At 37.2% G+C, this 21,339-nt stretch overlaps 1 protein-coding gene across 2 annotated transcripts; it reads left to right on the top strand.

Moving 5' to 3' along the window:
• The first annotated feature begins 896 nt into the window (after positions 1-896).
• Positions 897-20,909, top strand: CAHbeta (carbonic anhydrase beta). Of its 2 annotated transcripts, none has more exons than XM_045757618.2 (5): positions 897-1,394; positions 2,328-2,412; positions 2,801-2,950; positions 6,551-6,712; positions 10,528-20,909. In XM_045757618.2, exons 2-5 carry the CDS (start codon positions 2,392-2,394, stop codon positions 10,813-10,815), a joined length of 621 nt encoding a protein of 206 aa, XP_045613574.1. In that variant the 5' UTR covers positions 897-1,394; positions 2,328-2,391; the 3' UTR covers positions 10,816-20,909. The 2 variants fall into 2 exon arrangements, with proteins under 2 accessions (XP_045613574.1, XP_045613573.1); XM_045757617.2 differs by having other exon boundaries at positions 898-1,394; positions 2,811-2,950.
• The last annotated feature ends 430 nt before the right edge of the window (positions 20,910-21,339 follow it).

Here is a 21,339-nt window from a genome sequence, read left to right as displayed (position 1 = left end):
CCGGATTTTAATTAGTCTTTTATAGTTTTATTCGATTACGGGGGCCTTTGAAACATTGTAATATCATATCTGTATATAATTGTTGTAAAATAAGATATTATATTTACATATTAATACATAAAAATAACAAAACTAGCGATATATAGGTGTATTTACAGATTAATATATTTCTATATTATTATTTTCTTGATTTTGCCGTAACCAGCGAGTTTACTGGCGAACTACTATTAGTGGACAGCGTCTCTTATTTTGTAAATTAACATATACTGCCATGCTTGTAATACAGCAGGCCCAAATAGGGGAAAAAACCTAGCTGGTCGGGTTGTTAATTCTGCTTCAGAAATTTCCCCCCCAAGCTTATGTTATCAGGTACAAAGTTGGGGAATCTTTCAGTGACAGTATCTAAATTTGCTTAAATAATGTAAGATATAGTATACTACACATATTTATACGGTCTCTTAGGGAGACACATACACATACATGCACACACACATGCAGTTTGTTAAATAGATTCGAGTCGGCGTCCATAAAATCTCTTTTGCCGTAGATTCTGCCACTCAGCTGTCATTCGCTTCCATCCCTAATCTTCATGGGTACTTTTATCCGACAAATTCTGGCTATTACAAATTTTCTCCTTCTACCACTTCCTTTCGTCCTTAAAAAGTAAGATTAGTCGGGTGCAGTTGCCTTGTACCAGTCAGTGTATTCTTTTTGAACTTTATTCCTTAAATTACCTTAATTGCCACGGTATTGTTGTCTTATGATAACCGTGTTTTTAAAAAGATTGAATTAGGGATGAAGTATTCAATACGGTCTCCTGTATGAGTCCTTCAGTGAGCGGGTATTATAGAGTGGGTGAAGGTAAGATGATGACTGCGGTGCGACAACCTTGCCTGTGCGTGTACGACGGCCACACACACACACACACATAGTAAACATGATCAGCTGGAGGTGCTAGTGGTGGACAAGTGTTGCACGACTGTTAGTGTCAGGAAGACACCCTCAGGCAACACCAGGATAGCCTTCCTTTCCCTGACGCTATCTGAGGCTACCGACGGTGTCAATTCCACTCTTAACATCGTTGATACTACTGTACACCTGTCTGCCACCCTCTGTGTTCCTGACACACTTACTGTTCTTGTCTGCCACCGTCATTGTTCCTGACACACTTACTGTTCCTATTTGACACCATCTGAGTTCCTGACACATTGTTCTTGCCTGCTTCCAGCAGTGCTGCTGACGCAGCCTTGGCCTGATTATTGCTACCTGAAACCATCTCAAGATAACCTGCCAACATGGGCATGCATCGCATTTTGCAAGGTGTGATGAAGTACAGACGCACAAAGAGAGAGGGCATGGTGAAGCAGTTTGAAGTTGTACGAGATGACCCACATGTAAGTTTTATTAATATTATTATTTAGATTTGTTTATGTTAGTAGGTGCAGTTTGAGATTTTGCCCAGAAGATGGTTATATACTATTGTCTCCGTATACTATTGTCTTCACAGTCTCCGTGGGGTAGTGGTAAGACACTCGCCTGGCGTTTCGCGAGCGCTATGTCATGGGTTCGTATCCTGGCCGGGGAGGATTTACTGGGCGCAATTCCTTAACTGTAGCCTCTGTTTAACACAACAGTAAAATGTGTACTTGGATGAAAAAACGATTCTTCGCGGCAGGGGATCGTATTCCAGGGACCTGCCCGAAACACTACGCGTACTAGTGGCTGTACAACAATGTAACAACTCTTGTATATATCTCAAAAAAAAAAAAAAAAAAAAAGTCTGCTTCAGACTACAAAGCTTTTCTGGGTTTGGCAAATATCAAACAGATCTGCATCAATCCACTTTGATATGTAATCATATTTTAACTTTGTTTTGATGAAGACTAACCTATTAATTAAAGAACATGTAGTGTTTTCTCATGTGTTATTTGAAAATTGTCTGAAAGGTGAATCTGCCTAATCTAAGGCATGTGGATACAGGCCCATCAGATGCTGTGCTATTGGTATACTGATGTAAACAAAATTATCACTGCATTTTGTACACAATTACATTTATATTTGTTAACAAGTGTAGTACCCCATAGATCTGTGTTCAAATTGTGTAGCATAGGTCTATGGTGCAATAGCACAGAGCTCCTTGGGCATGTATCAAATGAATTAACAAAACTTAATACACCATACTTGACTAGGTCTCAAATTATAGGCAACCCTCAATTGTATAATAATAATATATTATTCATGCTACTGTACTAAGTTATCAGTTAGGATTAATATTAAATATAATCCCATTGGTTTATCAGGAATTTATTGTATGAATAAAATTGCAGCCTAAAGCGGTATTCTTCACCTGCATAGACAGTCGGATGCTTCCCACAAGATTCACGCAAACAAATGTTGGCGACATGTTTATTGGTAAGTTGCCATCAATAATTTTGTAATGTTGGCTTTAACCCTTCAACACAAATAATTGCTTCAAAATGTGTAGGACCCCCATGCTATGAATGACCATGGCCACTTGGTGTACCTAACCCTTCATGCTGTGGGTGGCCCCATGACTGTTTGGTGTAACCCTCATGCCGTCAGCAGCCATGGCTATTTGGTATATTAAACATGTTTAATTATATTAACCATGGTCAGCAGCTATGGCTGATTGGCAGCAAAATATATTTTGCAATTCTAACTCACTTAAACTAGATAATGTACTGTGATGAGATGTATATTTATTGGAAGAGGAACAATTATATGTTTTAAATTATGAAGGAATTTATTGTCTTTTTTGGTGTTGTCTGATTATTGGAAGCTATGTACAGTACGGAATGCTGGGAACTTGGTGCCTCATGCCAACTTGTGCGGCCATGAAGAGATCACAACAGAACCAGCTGCTCTGGAGTTGGGCTGTGTCATAAATGGCATCAAGCACGTCATTGTCTGTGGTCACTCTGACTGTAAGGTATTGTACAGTACTGTATTGTATTCCTTGACAATAGTTCATAAAGTGATATAAAAAGTTTCACAATGACATACGATGTTTCCAGCAAATTAAAATAAAGCAGACTGTTGACTATTTGACTGATAAGTGCAGTGAGTAGCTATTGAACTTGTTAGTAATGATAACATTAGAGTCTAAGATAAATTTGGTCTGGTATTGATTCATAGTACAGCTATTATATTTTTAGTTCTTTTATAGATAGATACTGTATGTATATACTTACGCTAAAATTGTCAAAGAAGTGATACATACACATTCATATGTAGAAAATATAGTACATGGTAATTTGGCATTAAATAATGAATTTTGTAGCAGCTTCCCTGGAAACACAAACAGAATCTCTCTCTTTTCCGCTTGTTACAACTTGTAATAAAGTTGTTACATCTTGGCTTAACGTGTTTCACATATTAGAATGTTGTTACAACTTGCTATATTGGTTGTTATAACTGGTTAGGAGGTGTTAAAACTTGTTCGAACGTCGTACCAACATCATAGTTTCGGTGTGTGTTTGGCTGGTTGTGTTGTTAAACATTGAAAGAGAAAATGGAAGGGTGAAATCTCCCGGAAGTGACATAATTTAAAGGTCATATAAGTATCTTGAATATTTATAGTATTTCAGAGACAACTTAAATTAGTTGGTTAATAAAATATTAATGCCCAATGGGAAGTTCAGGGAAGAAATGAGATCTATTAGACGTTGGAAGGTCTAGTAGGGAATATTAACACTTTCGCGCTCTCGGCGCTCAAAAAAAAACAATACCCCAGATGCTTTCGGCACTTCGCGCGCCTATGCGGTAAGACCGAAAAAGTGTACACTCTTTTGACTGTCCTGACAATAATTGAAGGCGCACGTATTTAAATTTGGTATCACTGTGTTCGCAATGAAATTGTCTATAAGAGCATACCTATAAAATGCCGCCCAAGCATAAGGAGTATCAACACCAAATAAAAAACTATGCAGATCACTCGCCGAGAGCGCCAAACAGCAACAAAATGTTTCCACTCTCTTAATGGTTGCGAAGCCTACAGTTGTCCTACATCGCTAATTTTGGTATCATTGGAATCGCAATAAAATTCTCTACATGGACATATGCATATGAATGTTTAATATAGGTAATTGCCCACCCGCAAGAGTGTGTGAAGTGGAGAGTAGTTAGCCGCGAGCGCACTGGCGAAAACACAGGGGGGAAATCATGCTTGGAAAGTTTATACGTTTCCTGACCCTACTTTTCTATGTACGTATTTCTTTTTTATACCAATGTGTTCGCAATAAAATTTTCTATAAGATGAACTGTATAACATTTGTACAAAGCATGTGTAAGAGAAGCGCCAAATATAGAACCACGTCGCTCAGTATGCGTTCGCGGCAGAAACGAACGCATTGTTTTCGTTCGTTTGATGTTTGTCATGTTTATACTTGTTGAAACATTTTATAATTTGTATGACAGTGATCGCAGTAAAATTCCCTACACAGACATATACATAACACATACAAATATTTCCCACGTGTTGGATATATCAACGGCTAAAGGGAACCCACTGCCACACGCTCGCCACACCCCCAAACATACTTTGTGTATTTTTTTTTTTACTCATAGAAGTTTATGTGATATAATATTCATTCTGGTACCAAAAGATTCGCAAATAAATTGTCTACAAAACAAAAGTATCCCCATCCATTTCGGTTAAAAAATGGAATTTATAGAAATATTTTTTCGATGGACGAGAAAAGTAGGCTGTTATGCGGAATCGTAAGAAAAAACAGCGACGAGTTATCTCTTAATATAAAGCGTGAAAGTGTTAAACGATAAAACCATCTTTATTTGGTGGTATGATTTATTCAGTTCATCATCTTGAAATGATTGCACCTTTAGCATCTATTTGGTCAAATATGTAGTGATGAACTACCAAATAGTTCAACTTTAATACTTTAAATTTTATAATGTCCAGAAAAAATTAAGCTAAAAACCAAACTTAACCATTCCTAGGCCTAGTATATATACTATATGTATTATATTAAGCCTAAGATTTCTAGGGAGAAGTTGTTAAGCTCAATATTTATGTTGCTGTCAACAAAGTTTTGTATTTTGCCAAATTCAGTTAAGCAAAATATCAAAATGGTAGTGGTTCATCACTACATAATGGTACTGTACTTTCGACCAAATATTTTAAAAGTACTGTATACTACTATCATTATAATAGGATGTGCTGGACTTGTTACCAAGCCTAGTTCTTAGCAACATAAAGACCTGCACCCAACGACACTGATGTAGACCCTGGTGTCCAAGATTTAGCTTCCCGCTCAGCTCGGCCGGTGGCTGAGCGGACAGAACACTGGACGCGTGATCCTGTGGTCCCAGGTTCGATCCCGGGTGCTGGTGAGAAACAATGGGCAGAGTTTCTTTCACCCTGATGCCCCTGTTACTTAGTAGTAAATAGGTACCTGGAAGTTAGTCAGCTATCATGGGCGGCTTCCTGGGGGTGGAGGCCTGGTCGAGGACCGGGCCACGGGAACACTAAAGCCCCGAAATCATCTCAAGATAACCTCAAGAAGAAGAACCCGCATTTATGAGGAAGTTGTGCTTTCCAGGCATTTGTTCTGTTTGTCTTGGTCATCCTGTTGGCTGGGTTGGTGCCCTGGCCATTAGGTTCGATGCCAGATTCTGCAGGGAATGTTGTGCTTTTTTGTGCAAGTGTATTTCCAAGCTATATTTAGGTTTGGGTCCCCATATTGGGTCCTTCATGGTCCCTCCTGGGTTGGGGATCAATTTTATTGTTGCCAGCAGTGATTAATTTGTGCACCCCTTACACATCCTGTGATACTGTACAGTATTTAGTTTATTGTTCACTACAGATATTTTACATTAGTTTTTCCAATTTATCTGCACACTTTATATTTAATTATAATGATAGCTACAGTAGTATTATTATACATTAGAGGTATGTCTGTGTTAATGCTCAAAGTAATTTTCAATACCATATTGCATATTATGGGATAATAGATAAATTGCCATTTATCATTTAAAAAGTCTCAATGTGATCAGACCCGTCATGTCTAGTGTAAAGTGTTGTTAGTGTTGAGGCTCTTAATTTTACCTGGTATGAGAGTTTACTTAGATCTGGGATGATTTTTGTCACTGTGCTCAACTTTTTCCAAAGCTGATACTATGTCTTTTTGAAAGCGAGGCCTCCATGCTTGTAAACCATAGTCCAAATGGGATTGTACAGGAGATTTGTACAGCTGAATAACCACTTTCTTTAACTTGAAATCAAATGTTTATTTAATTATCAGTGGTGTTAGTACATTTAATTTTCACTTGGAGGTTGAGTCGATTAATTTCTTTGATGGTAGGCTAGTACTTTTGGTGATAGTTTGACTTGGACTTGCCACTTGTCTTCCCCTCCTTACACATGTGACAGTACCTGTCACAGTGTGGAGAAAAATAATGCAAACCTGGCAGGTGATATTAGTCTTGAGTAGATCATACAAGAGCTGTCTATGGAAGCTTCAAAATATTTAATGAAAATACTGTACAAGTGAAAGACTTTGTTTCTGTGCAGGCAATGAACATGCTGCATATGATGCGGAACAGTGACCGCACCCTGCAAGAGGTGCTCAAGGTCTCTCCCCTCAAGGCCTGGCTCATGCGCCATGGCCATTCATCTGCAGGAAAATTTGCACAGTTGGAATTGTCTAATTTCCAAGCTCCTCTGGTATTTCAGGTAAAGGATTTTAAAGTTATTGTTTGCTTGTAATATATTTTACAATATACAGTATCTAATTACAGTACTAGTTAGTCATTAGAACCTTGTAATTGATCCATTCTTCATAACTTATTATTGATGTATGGAAAGTGATATGACTGTTCGAAATAAAATTGTGTACAGTATTTGGTTACATACTTTGGAAAACCAGTCTTCAATTTTTTTTATCATTACAAGTACTCTAACAATTGCCTCACTTCATTCATAGCCAGATGAGTGCACATAATTCCTTGGAAAATACCAGTATTGTATTGCCGGTGCTCTTTTACATTTTAAATTTCAAAGATGATTGAAATGTTTGGTTATGATACTTTATCAAAGTGCCCTCTAAAGAAATCAGTAATAAGAAGCCAGTTCTTGCAATTAATTTTTAATTGCAAGAAATTTGATCTGATGTAAACTTGGATCAAAAGATTTTCATTTGTCATCCCAAGACATAAATCTTTAAATAACTGTACAGTTTAACCTCGGTTTTCGTATGCCCCTGTTCTCGTATTTTTCGGTACTCGTACTCAATTTCTCAAAAAAAATTGATTCGGTACTCATTGTATGCCTCGGTTTTCGGAGTTTGTTCATACACGTACGGGTCCACCGTGAGTGTGGCGCTTCAATAGTCTCCGTGGTGTAATGGTAAGACACTCGCCTGGCGTTCTGCGAGCATTTTGTCATGGGTTCATATCCTGGCCGGGGAGGATTTACTGGGCGCAAATCCTTAACTGTAGTCTCTATTTAACTCGACAGTAAAATGGGTACTTGGTTGTAAAAACGATTCTTCGCGGCGGGGATCGTATTCCAGGGACCTGCCCGAAACGCTACTCGTACTAGTGGCTGTACAAGAATGTAACAACTCTTGTATATATCTCAAAAAAAAAAAAAAAAAAAAAAAATCTTCCGCCTAGTGATGATCATGCTTGAATTCTGTTTGAAGCATTTCATTGTTTTTGTGCTTTTTTTCGGTTTCTGAACATAAGTTATTATATATCACGCCATTGGTTCCAAGAAAGTCATTGGTAATATTCAACCTAATAAAAAGTTGTGAGGATGACATTAAAGGAAAAACAAGAGATCATTCATTGTGAGACAATGTGATGTCTCACTTCAGACAAGAGTTAAAACATAGGAAAACAAGTGTCTGTAGACAGATTCTTAGTAAGACAAGCAAGCAGTGAGCCACAACCAGGTCCTAGTGGTATGCCAGCAAAACGTGAGAGAGAGTACCCCAGAAATGTTATCGCTGCTGTTAATAATGGAAGGGGACTCCCCTTCCAAACACTAACACCTCTCCTCCTCCTCCCTTCCTCACTGTCTTCCATACGCCCACAAGAGTCCTCAATAAAGGTAAAGTTAATATATTTGGGGGTGTGGAACGGATTAACTCTATTTACATTATTTCTTATGGGAAGATTTGTTTCGGTTTTCATATTTTTCGGTTTTCATACCGTCTTTGGGAACGGATTAACTACGAAAACTAAGGAACCCCTGTACAGTAAAATAAATTTTTAAAGAAGAGCATTGCATATAAATGTCAACCAAAGTGTTACCAAATTCTAAATAAATTTCAGTTATGGTGAAATTTCCATAACATTATTGTTGTTCTTGTATACTCTACCAACTTTGCCAATCATAGTGGCTAGTGCTCAACACACTTTCAGTAAACAGAGTTGAATAAAATACTGTACATGCACTGAATAATGAGGCAAGATTGTTTAATTTCCTTAGCTGACTTATCAGTTGAATAGTATTGTATATATTTTTATTTATATTACAGACACTTGCAATTCTCACTTTTAAGACTTAAAACTGGGTAGATGAGTGTTACAATTTAGGTTTCAGGTGCAAAGTATTATGCAATTTTTTATCGAATACTATACACCCTTCTGATTGCTCGAAATGCCCAAAACGCTGTGCGTATTAGTGGCTTTAGGTATTGTATGTACTAGCTCTATCTATAAATCCAACAGTATATTTGTAACTCTGCATCTATGTATGTACTTTTCCTAAATAAAATGTTATTTGTTATATACTTCTTGTATATCTGTAATTTCATGCAAATTGGGGCGGGCCCAAACATCACTTCCTGCACCTTGGCCCCCTGCTGTTGTTTTAGATTCAGCTACTTGGAATAGAAAGTTCCAAGTAGTACAGACTACATTGAGCCCCGTAGTGGACTTGCCTGACACAGGAGCGGGGCTGTAACTGGTCCTCTGCTCCTAGGCCTGGCCTTATCAGCACATATTGACATTGAAACTGTCCTAGCCAGGTCATACTGGTATTAAGGTTATTCTGGAAACCTATTCATATTGGTTAAAAATGCATTCAAAAAGTGTATCTTCATAAAAGTTGTAGCCTTTCCTAGTACAACTTGACATTAAAGACTGGCAAGCAGTTTGATAAACATAGGAGCTGCCTCATATGAGCCAACAGGTCTTCTGCTGCTTCCTTTTTTCTTAAGCAGCACACTACTGTAGCTAACTACCAAATGGCCAACCAGGTTAATGCCCTTGACTACCACCAGGTGGCAGCACCAATACAAAAATTGTTTTTACCCCAACCTCTCTACATTCTTAACTAGTTGGCCCTAAAAGATTATAGTGCAGGAAGAAACCAGAATAACTCAGTTTGCATCAGGTACAAATTGAAAACAGGGCTCCAAAGTCTTTCTCCTTAGAGTGACAGCTTTTAATGTTCTCCTCTGAAGTCATAGTTTCTGTGGGGAGCCCCTTAGGTTCCAGGAAGCCTCAGGGGCTCATCCAGAAAATGGCATTTCATTACATTCAAAGCTGGTTTTTTGCCACTGGGATTTCTATTTCACCTCATAAGATTGGTGATTAAAGTGTAGCTCCTGGTCCATTTCCTATTGATAAAATATGTAATCTGACACCATTGACTTGTCGCCATCTACTTCATGCAGCTGTGACCAGTCATGTTGGAAGATGTCTAGAGAACACCAGTTAAGGACATGGTGATTCTTAGCGTGATTCACGAATCGTTGCCCGGTGCACCTTGGCTGCTCTTCTCTTCTCTTATACATTGTTGCTATGACTTAATATTTAGTGTCAAGATCTTTACTGAGTGTATAATGACAAATTGAGAAACCTAGATGGAGTGCCATTGTAAGTGCCCTTCACCAATGACCCGAGTGTCAAGTGAGCCCAGAGGGCTCGCCTCTGCCAATGAGAGCTCCTGAGAAACAACAAACAATGACAAGGTGCCACATATCACATACTTCTCATTGGCTGTGATAGGTCATGTGGCAAGAAGGTGGAATAGACAGAATTTTGGAAATTCCCTCTGTTTCAAGATAAAATACCTGAGTGCAGTTTGATAAAATTTAAATACTGTAGTATTTCAGAATAATAAATCCTACCCCTAAATCAAGGAAAATTGGACTTAGAAATTATACCTGAAGGGTAAGCCCAGTGTTTGACTGTCTAAGGAACCGATATGAAAATGGAAGGCCATTGATTGTTGTCACAATAGATAAGAGCGAGTACCCACGCAGTGCGGGTACATGTGAGGTGCTTCTGATGTATAGTATTCAGTGTATCTAATGTTAGACAATTGCTGTGTTCAGTACTTCTCTGCAAAGAAATAAATCTCATATACAATGTTCTGTATTACATTAATTTATCAAATATATTCTTCATTCTGTTTCATGTACTGTATTGTCCATTTTATTCCATTTCATAAATTAGAAATCGTGTTACTATTACATTTATCATTCCATCTTGTTTATTATCATGTTGATGCATGAGGTACTTTGTTGGTTCCAGGCCGAGACCCCAATGCGACGCTTCATTGCGTATATTGACCCAGAAAACAAGTTCTCGGAGGAAGACAAACTGTCTCAGGTGAACACACTTCAGCAGCTACAGAATATAGCCAGCTACAACTTCATGCGTGAAGGATTGTCTCGAGGTAGAGTATACATCCATGCTCTGTGGTTTGATATTTATACGGGAGATATTTATTATTTTAGTCGTCAACAGAAAATGTTTGTTGATGTGAATGAGAGCAATATGGAGAAACTAGAGGAAGAAGTATTTAAATATTATACATAAAAAAATTTCATTTGGATAGTCCTAGTAGGTAGACATACTGTAGTTGATGTATATATTTTTTTAAATTATTTGAGTGTTTTGTATATATTTTCATAGATGGAAAAAAGAAAAAAAGAGAATTCTAGCCAGTTTGAAGTTACTGAAGTTCAGTTGTCATTCCAGTGTGCACTACAGATTTCTAGGTTCACACAGGTACAGGTTACAAAACTTCATTGAGAAATTTACAATGTGCTTGATTCTCTCCATTCTTGCAATTTATAACCAGAGATAACAAGTTATGTGATGGTTGCTGTAAACTTGTAAAGAAAACCAATAAGACAAACTAAAGCTGCAAGTGGTAATCACTCATTTGGCTACATCTGGTCAATGGACAAACTTTGGCGCTTCTGATGTGCAGAAGCAGTACCCCAATAGATATAATTTTCCCAATGATTCTTATAAATCATTCCTAAAGAACCAACAAGATGAAAGAAAATTATATACAGATGTGTTGCTTGTAATGGCTTCATCAAATCTAACAGATACAGAAAGATATAGTAATAATAAAAAAGGGAAAAATTATTAGTGATTTCAGCGAGACAAATGTGAAGCAAAATCAGTGAAGTGAAGGTGAGGGACATAAGGGATTGTTATAATTAATATATTTTTAAACATTAATTTAGCTAGGTGGGTAGTAGCATTGATTTTTCCTTCATCTGTTCAATGGTGCAGTGTTTGGTGGCTGCAGACTCGGTACATTATCTCCTATTGTTGTTTTCTTTGATGATTAGTTCAGCATTCTTAAAATTAATGGGGTGTTGCTCCTGGTTGTGTACTTGCCTAGTTGTGCTTGTGGGCATTGAGCTCTGGCTTTTTGGTCCCACCTCTCAACTGTCAATCAACTGGTAAACAGATTCCTGAACCTACTGGACTCTTATCATATCTACATTTAAAACTGTGTATGGAGTCTGCCTCCACCACATCACTGCCTAATGCATTCCATCTGTTAACTACTCTTAGTGTGTGTACCTATTACCTAAGTGTAGTTACAGGATGAGAGCTATGCTCGTGGTGTCCCGTCTTCCCAGCCTGTCATATAACGCTTTGAAATTACCGACGGTTTTGGCCTCCACCGCCTTCTCGCCTAACTTGTTCCAACCATCTACCACTCTGTTTGCGAAAGTGAATTTTCCTTTATTTCTTCGGCAGCTTTGCTTAGTTAGTTAAATCTGTGACCTCTTGTTCTTGAAGTTCCAGGCCTCCGGAATTATTCCCTATCAATTTTATCGATTAATGTTACTATTTTGAATGTGGTGATCATATCGCCTCTTTTTCTTCTTCTCTTCTAGTTTTGGCAAATTTAATTCCTCTAACCTCTCCTCGTAGCTCTTGTCTTTCAGTTCTGGAATCCATTTAGTTGCATATCTTTACACTTTTTCCAGTTTGTTGATGTGCTTCTTAAGATATGGGCATCATACAACTGCTGCATATTCCAGCTTTGGTCTAACAAAAGCCATGAACAATTTCTTTAGTATTTTGCCATCCATGTATTTAAAAACAATTCTGAAGTTAGAAAGTGTAACATAGGCTCCTTGCATGATGTTCTTAATGTGGTCCTCAGGTGATAGTTTTTTATCTAGAACCACCCCATAGATCTTTCTTTATCAGAATTCTTTAAAGATTTCTCACATAATTTATAGGTTGTGTGGGGTCTATGTTCTCCTATTCCACATTCCATAACATGGCATTTATTCACATTAAATTCCATTTGCCAAGTGGTGCTCCATACACTTACTTTGTCCAGATCTTCTTGAAGGGCATGACAATCTAGGTTTCTTATCTTCCCTATTAGCATCATCAGCAAAATGTTCATATAATTCTGCATTCCATCTGGTATATCGTTTATGCAGACAATGAATATTACCGGTGCAAGAACTAAACCTCCATTTGTGACGTTACTCCACTTGTGACGTTACTCCAGTCCGATACATTGCCCCTGATTACTGCCCTCATTTTTCTGTCGGTTAGAAAATTTTTCGTCCATGTTAGAAGCCTACCTGTCACTCCTTCAATATGATAGTTTCCAGAAGTAACCTCTTATGTGGAACTCTGTCGAAAGTGTGTGTGTGATAATCATTGTCAAGCATTATTGGCATGGTAGGCATACTTATGGTTGTAAATTTTCACATTTAAGTTTCAAGATGTTGCTGTTGGTTATCCTTCTGATAAGGTATTGCTTTTAGTGAATGTTTTGTTTATAACCCCTTAAAAGTATAGTATTGTCTTTATTGCATGCATTGGTTATGGTGTTAGCTGCTTATCCTGCTGGGAGAAAGTTATTGCTCTTGGTTCTGTTTTGCTAGTATTACTTTTGATGAACTTTGATACTTTTTCTACATTCCCTAATGAAATACTGTATTTATATATGTGTTTTTTATGATCTAAAGAAGATTCAGTGATGAATTGACATTCATTTTCATGGAACTGCTGGCTCTAAATCCTAAAAGCCCCTGGAAAGGGTTTAATCACTATACCTTGTTTCGTACTGTTAGCATGATGAGAGTAAAAGAAATTGGTCATTTTGTAAGCAGTTTTCGTAAGTCTATTCATAAAATTATTAAGGCCAAAATGGTATATTAATAAGACATCAACATAATGAGGCCATTTACAGTACTGTAGACAATGCTGAAAAATAGTCCTGCTTAAAATAATTCCATGAATAAATTACTGCAGCACAAATTTGAGGCACTGTTACTATGCCAAAATTTGAAGTCAAAACAGAAGTACAGTACAGTAATTGAAGTGTGTGTGTAGTTTAAAGAAATTATTGCAGGATAGAGAAAAGTAAAAGAAGGTAGTCTTATTTTCAATCGTCTTTGGGTTTAGTCCATTGAAACCATGGTAAATGGCAAGATGACATCCAGAATAGCTAGCTGACTACTTCACTTTAATGTTCCTAATTCTTTGTAGTACACATTATCTCTAGTTTTTTAAATATATAATTCTAATATTACCTAATAGTTTAGTCAAAGGTTTCACTAAAATACCAGGAAGTCAATGAGAGGGGGTGCTATGAGTGACACAGATGGGAGTGTTGGGTTTGTTGGTTTTGGCAGATGGTAAATGGAGGTGGGTCTGGGCTTATTAGGAATGGGATGATCTAGTATTCAAGTGTCATGAAACTTCAATATTTTCCAGGAATCAGGAGTAACACCTCATAGATTTCAGATATGTTAAATTAATCATCAAAGGAGAAAATAGCATTAGTAGACTGTGTGAAATCTACAACCATTAAACACTACATGCTCTCAAACAATGACGGAAAATTCTGCTGCTTCCCCTCTTCCCAAATTAATAATTACAAAATGTAAATTGTAACACAATCCATCACACCTTCCACCTCATTAACCTTGCTTATCTCATTTGTTACATTTATATACTGTGTATATAAAAGTAACAAATGTGCACACTAGTGCATAAGTGTGCACCAGAGCACACTGGTGCTCTGTGTATCTGTTAGATTTGATAAAGCCCTGACAAGCACAAATGTTACAAATAGTCTATGCTCATCCTTACTCTACATCATGTGCAGCACTTGTGTGTTTTTTCACCTAGGCAACCCATCCTTAATGGAGTATACAGGTGATAAAGAAGCTAGAATACAGAAAAATGGCCATAATTATTTTGTCCTAGTACAATATCATAACCTTCTTGAGGGTAGGCAAATCAGAATTTCTACTCCATAGTCAAGACTTGGAATCATAGTAGCAGACCCACATCTTATCACTTATCACTAATGTCATTAATTTTACAAATCAGTCTTCCATAAACTTTAGGGTCTCCTATGAAATGTTCGCTTTGTTTCATTCTAAAATTTAGAATTTTTAAATCCATCCAGTAAATCATCATGCTTGTATACAAGTACTCATGTTTCATGGAGGATGGTGTTGGGAGGCCTTTCTTCCTGCCAGTCTCGGTAATAATGACCATGCTACCTGACAATACCAGCTACTCCACATACTCGAGGGTTCATAAAGTAGCAGCCATATCATTGTGTATTTTCACCATTACTTCATTGATAGCACATAAGCTGGTCTTTTTCAAACTAAAATTATTCCTCCTTCATTGCTAAATACAGTACAGTCCTTAGTTGTCCAAGATTATGGTGAAATAAAAAATTAAATCTAATTAGATTTAGAATAAAGTTATGTAGTCTACTATATGACTTGTACTCGAGATACGGTAAATTCAGTGAAAAAAATAGGTAATTTGTGCAATGTGGGTTCATGGTATATCAAGCTTGGAACTTTTGCCCTACTTTTGTGTTATAAAAATTGGTCATGAGGGGCAGGACATTGAAGCATTCAGTTTTTGGTGCTTAATATTTTATTCAAATGAAGCAACACAGAAGAGTAAAAAAATTAAGTTCAATGTTACATGGACACTTTATATATTGAAATTATTCCATATGAAAATCTTAAATGATTATTCATTCTTGTCACTTTATTCATGAGTACACCTATTCCATACACTTACAATTCTCTTTTCATTTACTTTGCTACTATTCTTGTCTTGCTAGTCTTTGGCTATAAAAATATGGGAATGATCTGAATATCCAAGTACAGTACAGTGTTGTGCATCTTCCTCCATGCCTGAGCTGTCTTGAATACTTGTAACCTTTGTTTTAACTATTATCTCTGTTTCTGGTGGACATGCTTAATGAGTGACACACCTATGTAAAAGCACAAAGTTAGCTAATAGCTATTAGAAGTGTAAAAGACAGTTGAGTAGAATCTCCTGTCAATGTTATAGTATTATAGTAATTTTTTTTTTTTTTTTTTCAAATTTTTTTAGCTATTTTAAAGAATCGGAATTTAATGTAACAATATATATACTGTAGTGTGTGTAGATAACTCTCAAACTGTTGATCATACAAGTATGTATATTCCAGTATTGGAAAGTCTGTTAAATGATACATTTAAAAAAAAATGCTTCCTCAGCACTGACTATTGTGGTGCACACAAATTCCCGACTCGCAGGTTGCTGCTTACACCAACATGTAGGTAACACTTGCTTTGTGCCATGTTCTTATTTTTGTCCTGATGGTAACTATAGCAGAACCTGTCCAGTCCAACGTGTATTGAACAATGGACAGAGGCACAAACAGGCTTGTATGTAAATAGGAACATAAGAAATAATTACAGTACCGTATATTTTAGCGTGTGTCTTTTGTAGTGTCTTGGGACAGCAGGCCAAACATACTAGTAGCATCAAAAATCCATACCAGCCTGAACATTATGGTATCATAGTAACATCACACACCATGTGCACACCACTTATAAAGCACAACACTTTATCTCTTATTTTCGTTAGATTAGGATAGGATGGGTTGCGTTCGGTTTATTTAACTCCCCTGCATAGCGCTTCCGTTTCATGTGACATTCGTGATGCAGTTGTTAATGAATTATTAACATTGTTCTCATTTTTTAAACTTATCAGGCAATGTCAAAATATTGCCAAATTCAATACTTTTAATTTCAAATAAAAAAAATTAAAAACAAACATTAAAAACATTAAAATATTGCTAAATTAAAAAAAATGCACAAGTTATTGAAGGCAATAAGGTGCTATGCACAATGCGGTGGTTAAAAAAGTAGTGATGATTTAAGAGGGTTGCATACATTTTTCAGGTCTTGGATCCTACTCAAATATGCAGGACCTCATAATTGAAAAATCTATTTGATATTCGGTATTAATTTCCTTTCTATATCTCTTCTCCATGTGGGTTATACTAGGTTGTAAAGTGCTTGTGACAAATGTGTAATGTTTCTATTACAACCTTGATCAGAGTTGATTAAATGTGATTTCCAAGGTAAGATAGTCGACACAAAAGTTGCTTTAAAGAATCAAATTGCACCAGTATCCAGTACACTGATACCAATGTACTGGATAAATTTTGTGAAAAGTTATACCGGTTGTTCTTTCGCATACTTGGATCTCCACGAAGGAGTTTGGATGTGGATTGAGTAATATAGGTACTTATCATCATGTAACCTTACATCAGGTCATCTTGCAAATTGTATAACAAACTTAGAAACAAAGGACTTGAGCTACTGTAAGTAACAAAAAATGGCACTAGAGTACTCAGATGTAAATATGATAGATTATAAGGTGTAAATATATAATAGATTGTAAACAGTAACAACTGTTTAATAAGTCAAATAAGATAATAGTGGATAATAATGCATATGTGGAGTTACATCATTAAGCCATCTTGATGATCCTTTGATGTATATATCTTTTGTAATAATTTATAAAGTAATGAAAACCGATGAAGTGCTAGTGATGATATAAAGGTACGAGCCCTAATGGTTTCCATTAAGTTCTATTGTGATGACGGAAATACCCTCTTATTTAATGGTCACAATCGTGTTCTACTTGCATATTTTAGTTTCATTAGGAATAATTGCAAATTATTTTCCAAGAGGAAGTGGTTGGAATGTATAAGAGTTTTGTAATGTCTTTGGATATGTTATTGAATTCATCTTGGATAACTTTACCTGTAAGACTTTGTGTCTGTCTGTCAAAAATTTTGTCAGATGCTTCGAGCAAGCCTCACCCACATCTGCAGGGGGAGGGGAAGGGAGTGGTCTAGGGTATGGGATAGACATTAGCCTATCTTTGACCAGCCAAAGTTAAATACTGTACTTTAAGAAATATTAGCATTTATAGATACTCCAGACAATTTTCACGTAGTCAAGTTTGAAATATATGATGTGAGTTCCCTAGAGTTTTTAGTGATACTGTAATATATTTTTCTGAGATCTATGTACAGTAGTTGTTTCAGGGGTGGCTTTTATTCAAAGTTGGTTGTCAGAATGTATGCTTAGCGATACAAATTCTTTGCAGCATTACAGTGTTATACACTATTCTCTGTACTGTGTTACTGTTATGCTGTATTGTGTGTTAGTGGTATATTGTATTGTGTATTATACTGGTATCACTATATTCTGCGCATTACAAATTCTATGGTTAAAAGTTGCAAATGTGTGATCATTATTTCTCAAAACTACCTAATAAAGTTCAAGTATGTTTATTGAGAAAAGAAAGAAATACATCTCAAAGGGATAGAGTAGCTTAGGCTATTTCTACCCCCCCCCCCAAACTACCTAATTTAATAGTATTAAAGTAGCACTTCAGATATTTAATGTCATTTTTGTTGTACAATACTTTATTACACTATAATGCCATGTCTTCCTTAAATGGATAGTTTCCAGCTCTATTTTTTAAATTATATTGAGCTAGTGTTGAGGCTGCAGGTGGGTGGAGCATACCAAGGATGCTTGGTATGCTCCACCCAAACATCTGACTTTTAACTTACAATTAACAATACTTGTCCATGAATCTCAAATCAGTTCTCTCATTAGTATTTCTTTGTTTGGGTATATCAGACAGTAATTATATTTAAGAAAAATTCAGTATTGACAATGCAATTTAAAATAAAATATAGAACAAGCACATTAATGCTTTAATCAAAGCACATGTCACTAATCTCACTCGGGCAATGGACTTTTTCTTTCTAGCATAGAGAGAATCACACTTCAGGTAAAAACAAAAATATATAAACTAGAGCTGTCTACAGACTGCACCAAGATTGCACCCAAAGATATTGTTTGCTCTCTTAATTTGCCTCCTCTGTAATAACACATGGAAAAAAAAACATTATTGTTACCCCCTCAATAAAGCATACACCAGGATCATACCATAAAGCTATTTACTCTACATGATCTCGTCACTCCAGAGTTAATTTCTCCCATGTCAGCTACCTCGTCATTGTGGTGGGACTCGAATGCTGTGAGCCCAGCAGATTCTATTGCCAAGTTCTTTTAAAAGACATTTGCAGGACCAAAGCTGTATATATTGTATCTTCTTCACCCATTCCCCCTTATGGGCGTTTCCTTGATGTGGCAAGGGGGCACTTTTGTGCTCTTCTCAGGTTGGGAGGTTTCTGCTACCTTTTCTTGCTTGCTGTAGAGGCATACAAGCAAAAAATATCTACCACAAAATTCCTGAATGAATTATTGGACCACATGCCAGAGTTGCTTGTGAAGGGGGCTCATTCTGTGAATATATCTAGGTGTCCATGCTGACACAAGGGAAAAGGGGATGTCTGCAGCACCATTGCCAATTATTCTAATCAGTTTCTTCCCTGCTGAAACATGGGAGCTCAACTAGGGATGAGGTACCCTGTTGCATTGGCTCATGCTTGCCCTCAAGAGGTAAGAGGTAAGAGGTATCCCATGGCTCCAGGATTCAATTGCATCATCTCACTTTTGTATGGAAATTTCACGCACGTCTTCACATCCACACTCATGTGACAGGTAATCAGGAGCACAAGTATAGCCCCTTTTAGAAGATTTTGTTTACCTTTTGCCCAAGAGGAATTCTGCTGGTTCAACTACTGCTGATGTGTCGGGCCCAGCTTTGGCACTGATCCCTGATTCCTCTCCTTTTCCCTGCCACTTGTGTGGTAGTGGCTATTACTGCATCACCAAGTTTGATCAGTTCTTTGTTCCTTATAACTTTCTTGACTGTCACAATGGCAGTGTATAACCTCCTTGTTATTGGGGGTGTGGGGAGGTTGCAGTGTCGTAATCACCCTTAGCGCTCTCTCTTTCCCCTTGCTTGCATACTTCCATATTCCATGTGTTTAGGCTACCTGTATGGACCAATTATTTCTATCTTAATTATACTGTACTGATGAGCATGCAATTGTTGTTGATCTCCAGTGGCATATCCACCTGCTTCAATCCATTGGCTCGGATATTACTGTCTCATCCCGACAGTCTGGGATTCGTGGGTTTTGTTGATGACCAGTCTTGAGAATAAGTTGACCGCCTACTTCACAGGTTCACACCGGTGACATCCGGTAAAGGTTGCAATAAATATCCAGATATTTGTAAATGAAAGTATTGGTACTGTTGGTCTCCCACTCCATTTTTTCGTTGGAGGCAATGATGTATAAGTGACATGATAACATTAGTATTATCCAAGTAGATACATTCACCTGCCTCTTGCTCTATGTGGTATGCGTACTAAGCTCCTTATGTATTGCTAAAATTACTCTTGACTGTCACACCTTATAGACCTTGGCTGTCCGCGTGAGAGTCAAATGTTCTATCCAGAAATATATCCCTATAATATTTGTCATTGATGGTTTGAAACTACTGATGGTTTCATTTCATCTTTTTCTCAAAAAAAAATCTTTTCACTTAAATTATTCAAATGTCTACAACTTTGTTCAATTTTTTTCGTATTGTTTAGCTTTGGCATCTTTAATACCTGTAGCATCTCCACACAGCTCTCAATTTTTAGTTCCAGATGCCATTTAATAGCATGTCTGCACCTTTTCTAGTTTATTGATGTTCCTCATGATATGGATACGTCATACAACTGCTGCATATTCCAATTTCGGTCTCTCAAATGTCATGAACAGTTTCTTTAGTATTTCTTCATCCATGTATTTACATGTGATTCTGAAATTTACTATAGTGTAGTTTAGTGTAGGCTCCTCTTACAACACCTCTTGTGATCTTCTGGTTACAGAACCATCCCTAAATCTCTCTGAGAATTCTTTAATATCTTATCTCATAATTTATAGGTTGAAGTGTGGCCTGTTTTTCCCACATTCTACATGTGGCTTTTATTTACATTGAATTCTGCTGCTATGTATTGCTCCATTCATTTTTATCTAGGTCATTTTGAAAGCTGTGGCAGTCGTCTTAGTATTTTACTTTCCCGTGTAACTTGGCATCATCTGCAAACACATTTACGTACTGTAACTCAAAATCTCCTCTGGTATATTGTTTATGTAGACTGAATATTGCTGGTGAAAGAAATAACATTGTGGCACTCAACTAGAGGCATTTCTACAGTCTGATACATTACCAGCGAGCATTGCTCTTGTTTGTCTGTCCTTTGGGAAATTTATTATCAACGTCGGTTATCTGCCTGTCACCCCCTCTATTATCTTCTAGCTTCCTTTGCCACTGTTAATTACACTTTACTCTATTTCTTTATACTGTATGTACCGAGTTCAATAAATAATTTCAGAAGTCTAGCTTTCCATATCCACCTTTTGCAATATTTCCCTTGTCTGCAGATCCATTGTTTTTCTTTCAAATAAATTAAATGTCCAACTCAAACCCAGCTTTCTGTGGGAAGCCCCCTTCGGCTCCCTGGAGTTATAGGACTGATATGCGCTATATTAGTCTGGGGCTTCAGTCAATGGAGTTCTGCCTACCGGGGACCAGAGCTGGAACCTGGCCCCCTCAGAGAGGCACAGGGAGCAATGATCTAAGGAGACCCCCTTGTATTTGGGGGTCAGGAGTAACATAGTGTACTTGGCGCTTAGGGAAGGCAGCCCCCTGTGAATACTACTCTTGGGTTCTAGAGTTCTCTTCCGTAGGGGTACTTAAAGAGGTGAGAATAGCCGGCGTGTAGGTTTGGGAGCTTGCCCCTTTCCCTCCTAAGGAGGGGAGGGCT

Source organism: Procambarus clarkii, chromosome 67 (assembly GCF_040958095.1).
Source record: "Procambarus clarkii isolate CNS0578487 chromosome 67, FALCON_Pclarkii_2.0, whole genome shotgun sequence".
Taxonomy (NCBI): Eukaryota; Metazoa; Arthropoda; class Malacostraca; order Decapoda; family Cambaridae; genus Procambarus; species Procambarus clarkii.
The sequence above is the reverse complement of the archived record's forward strand: the minus strand, read 5'-3'. Positions and strand labels throughout refer to the sequence as shown.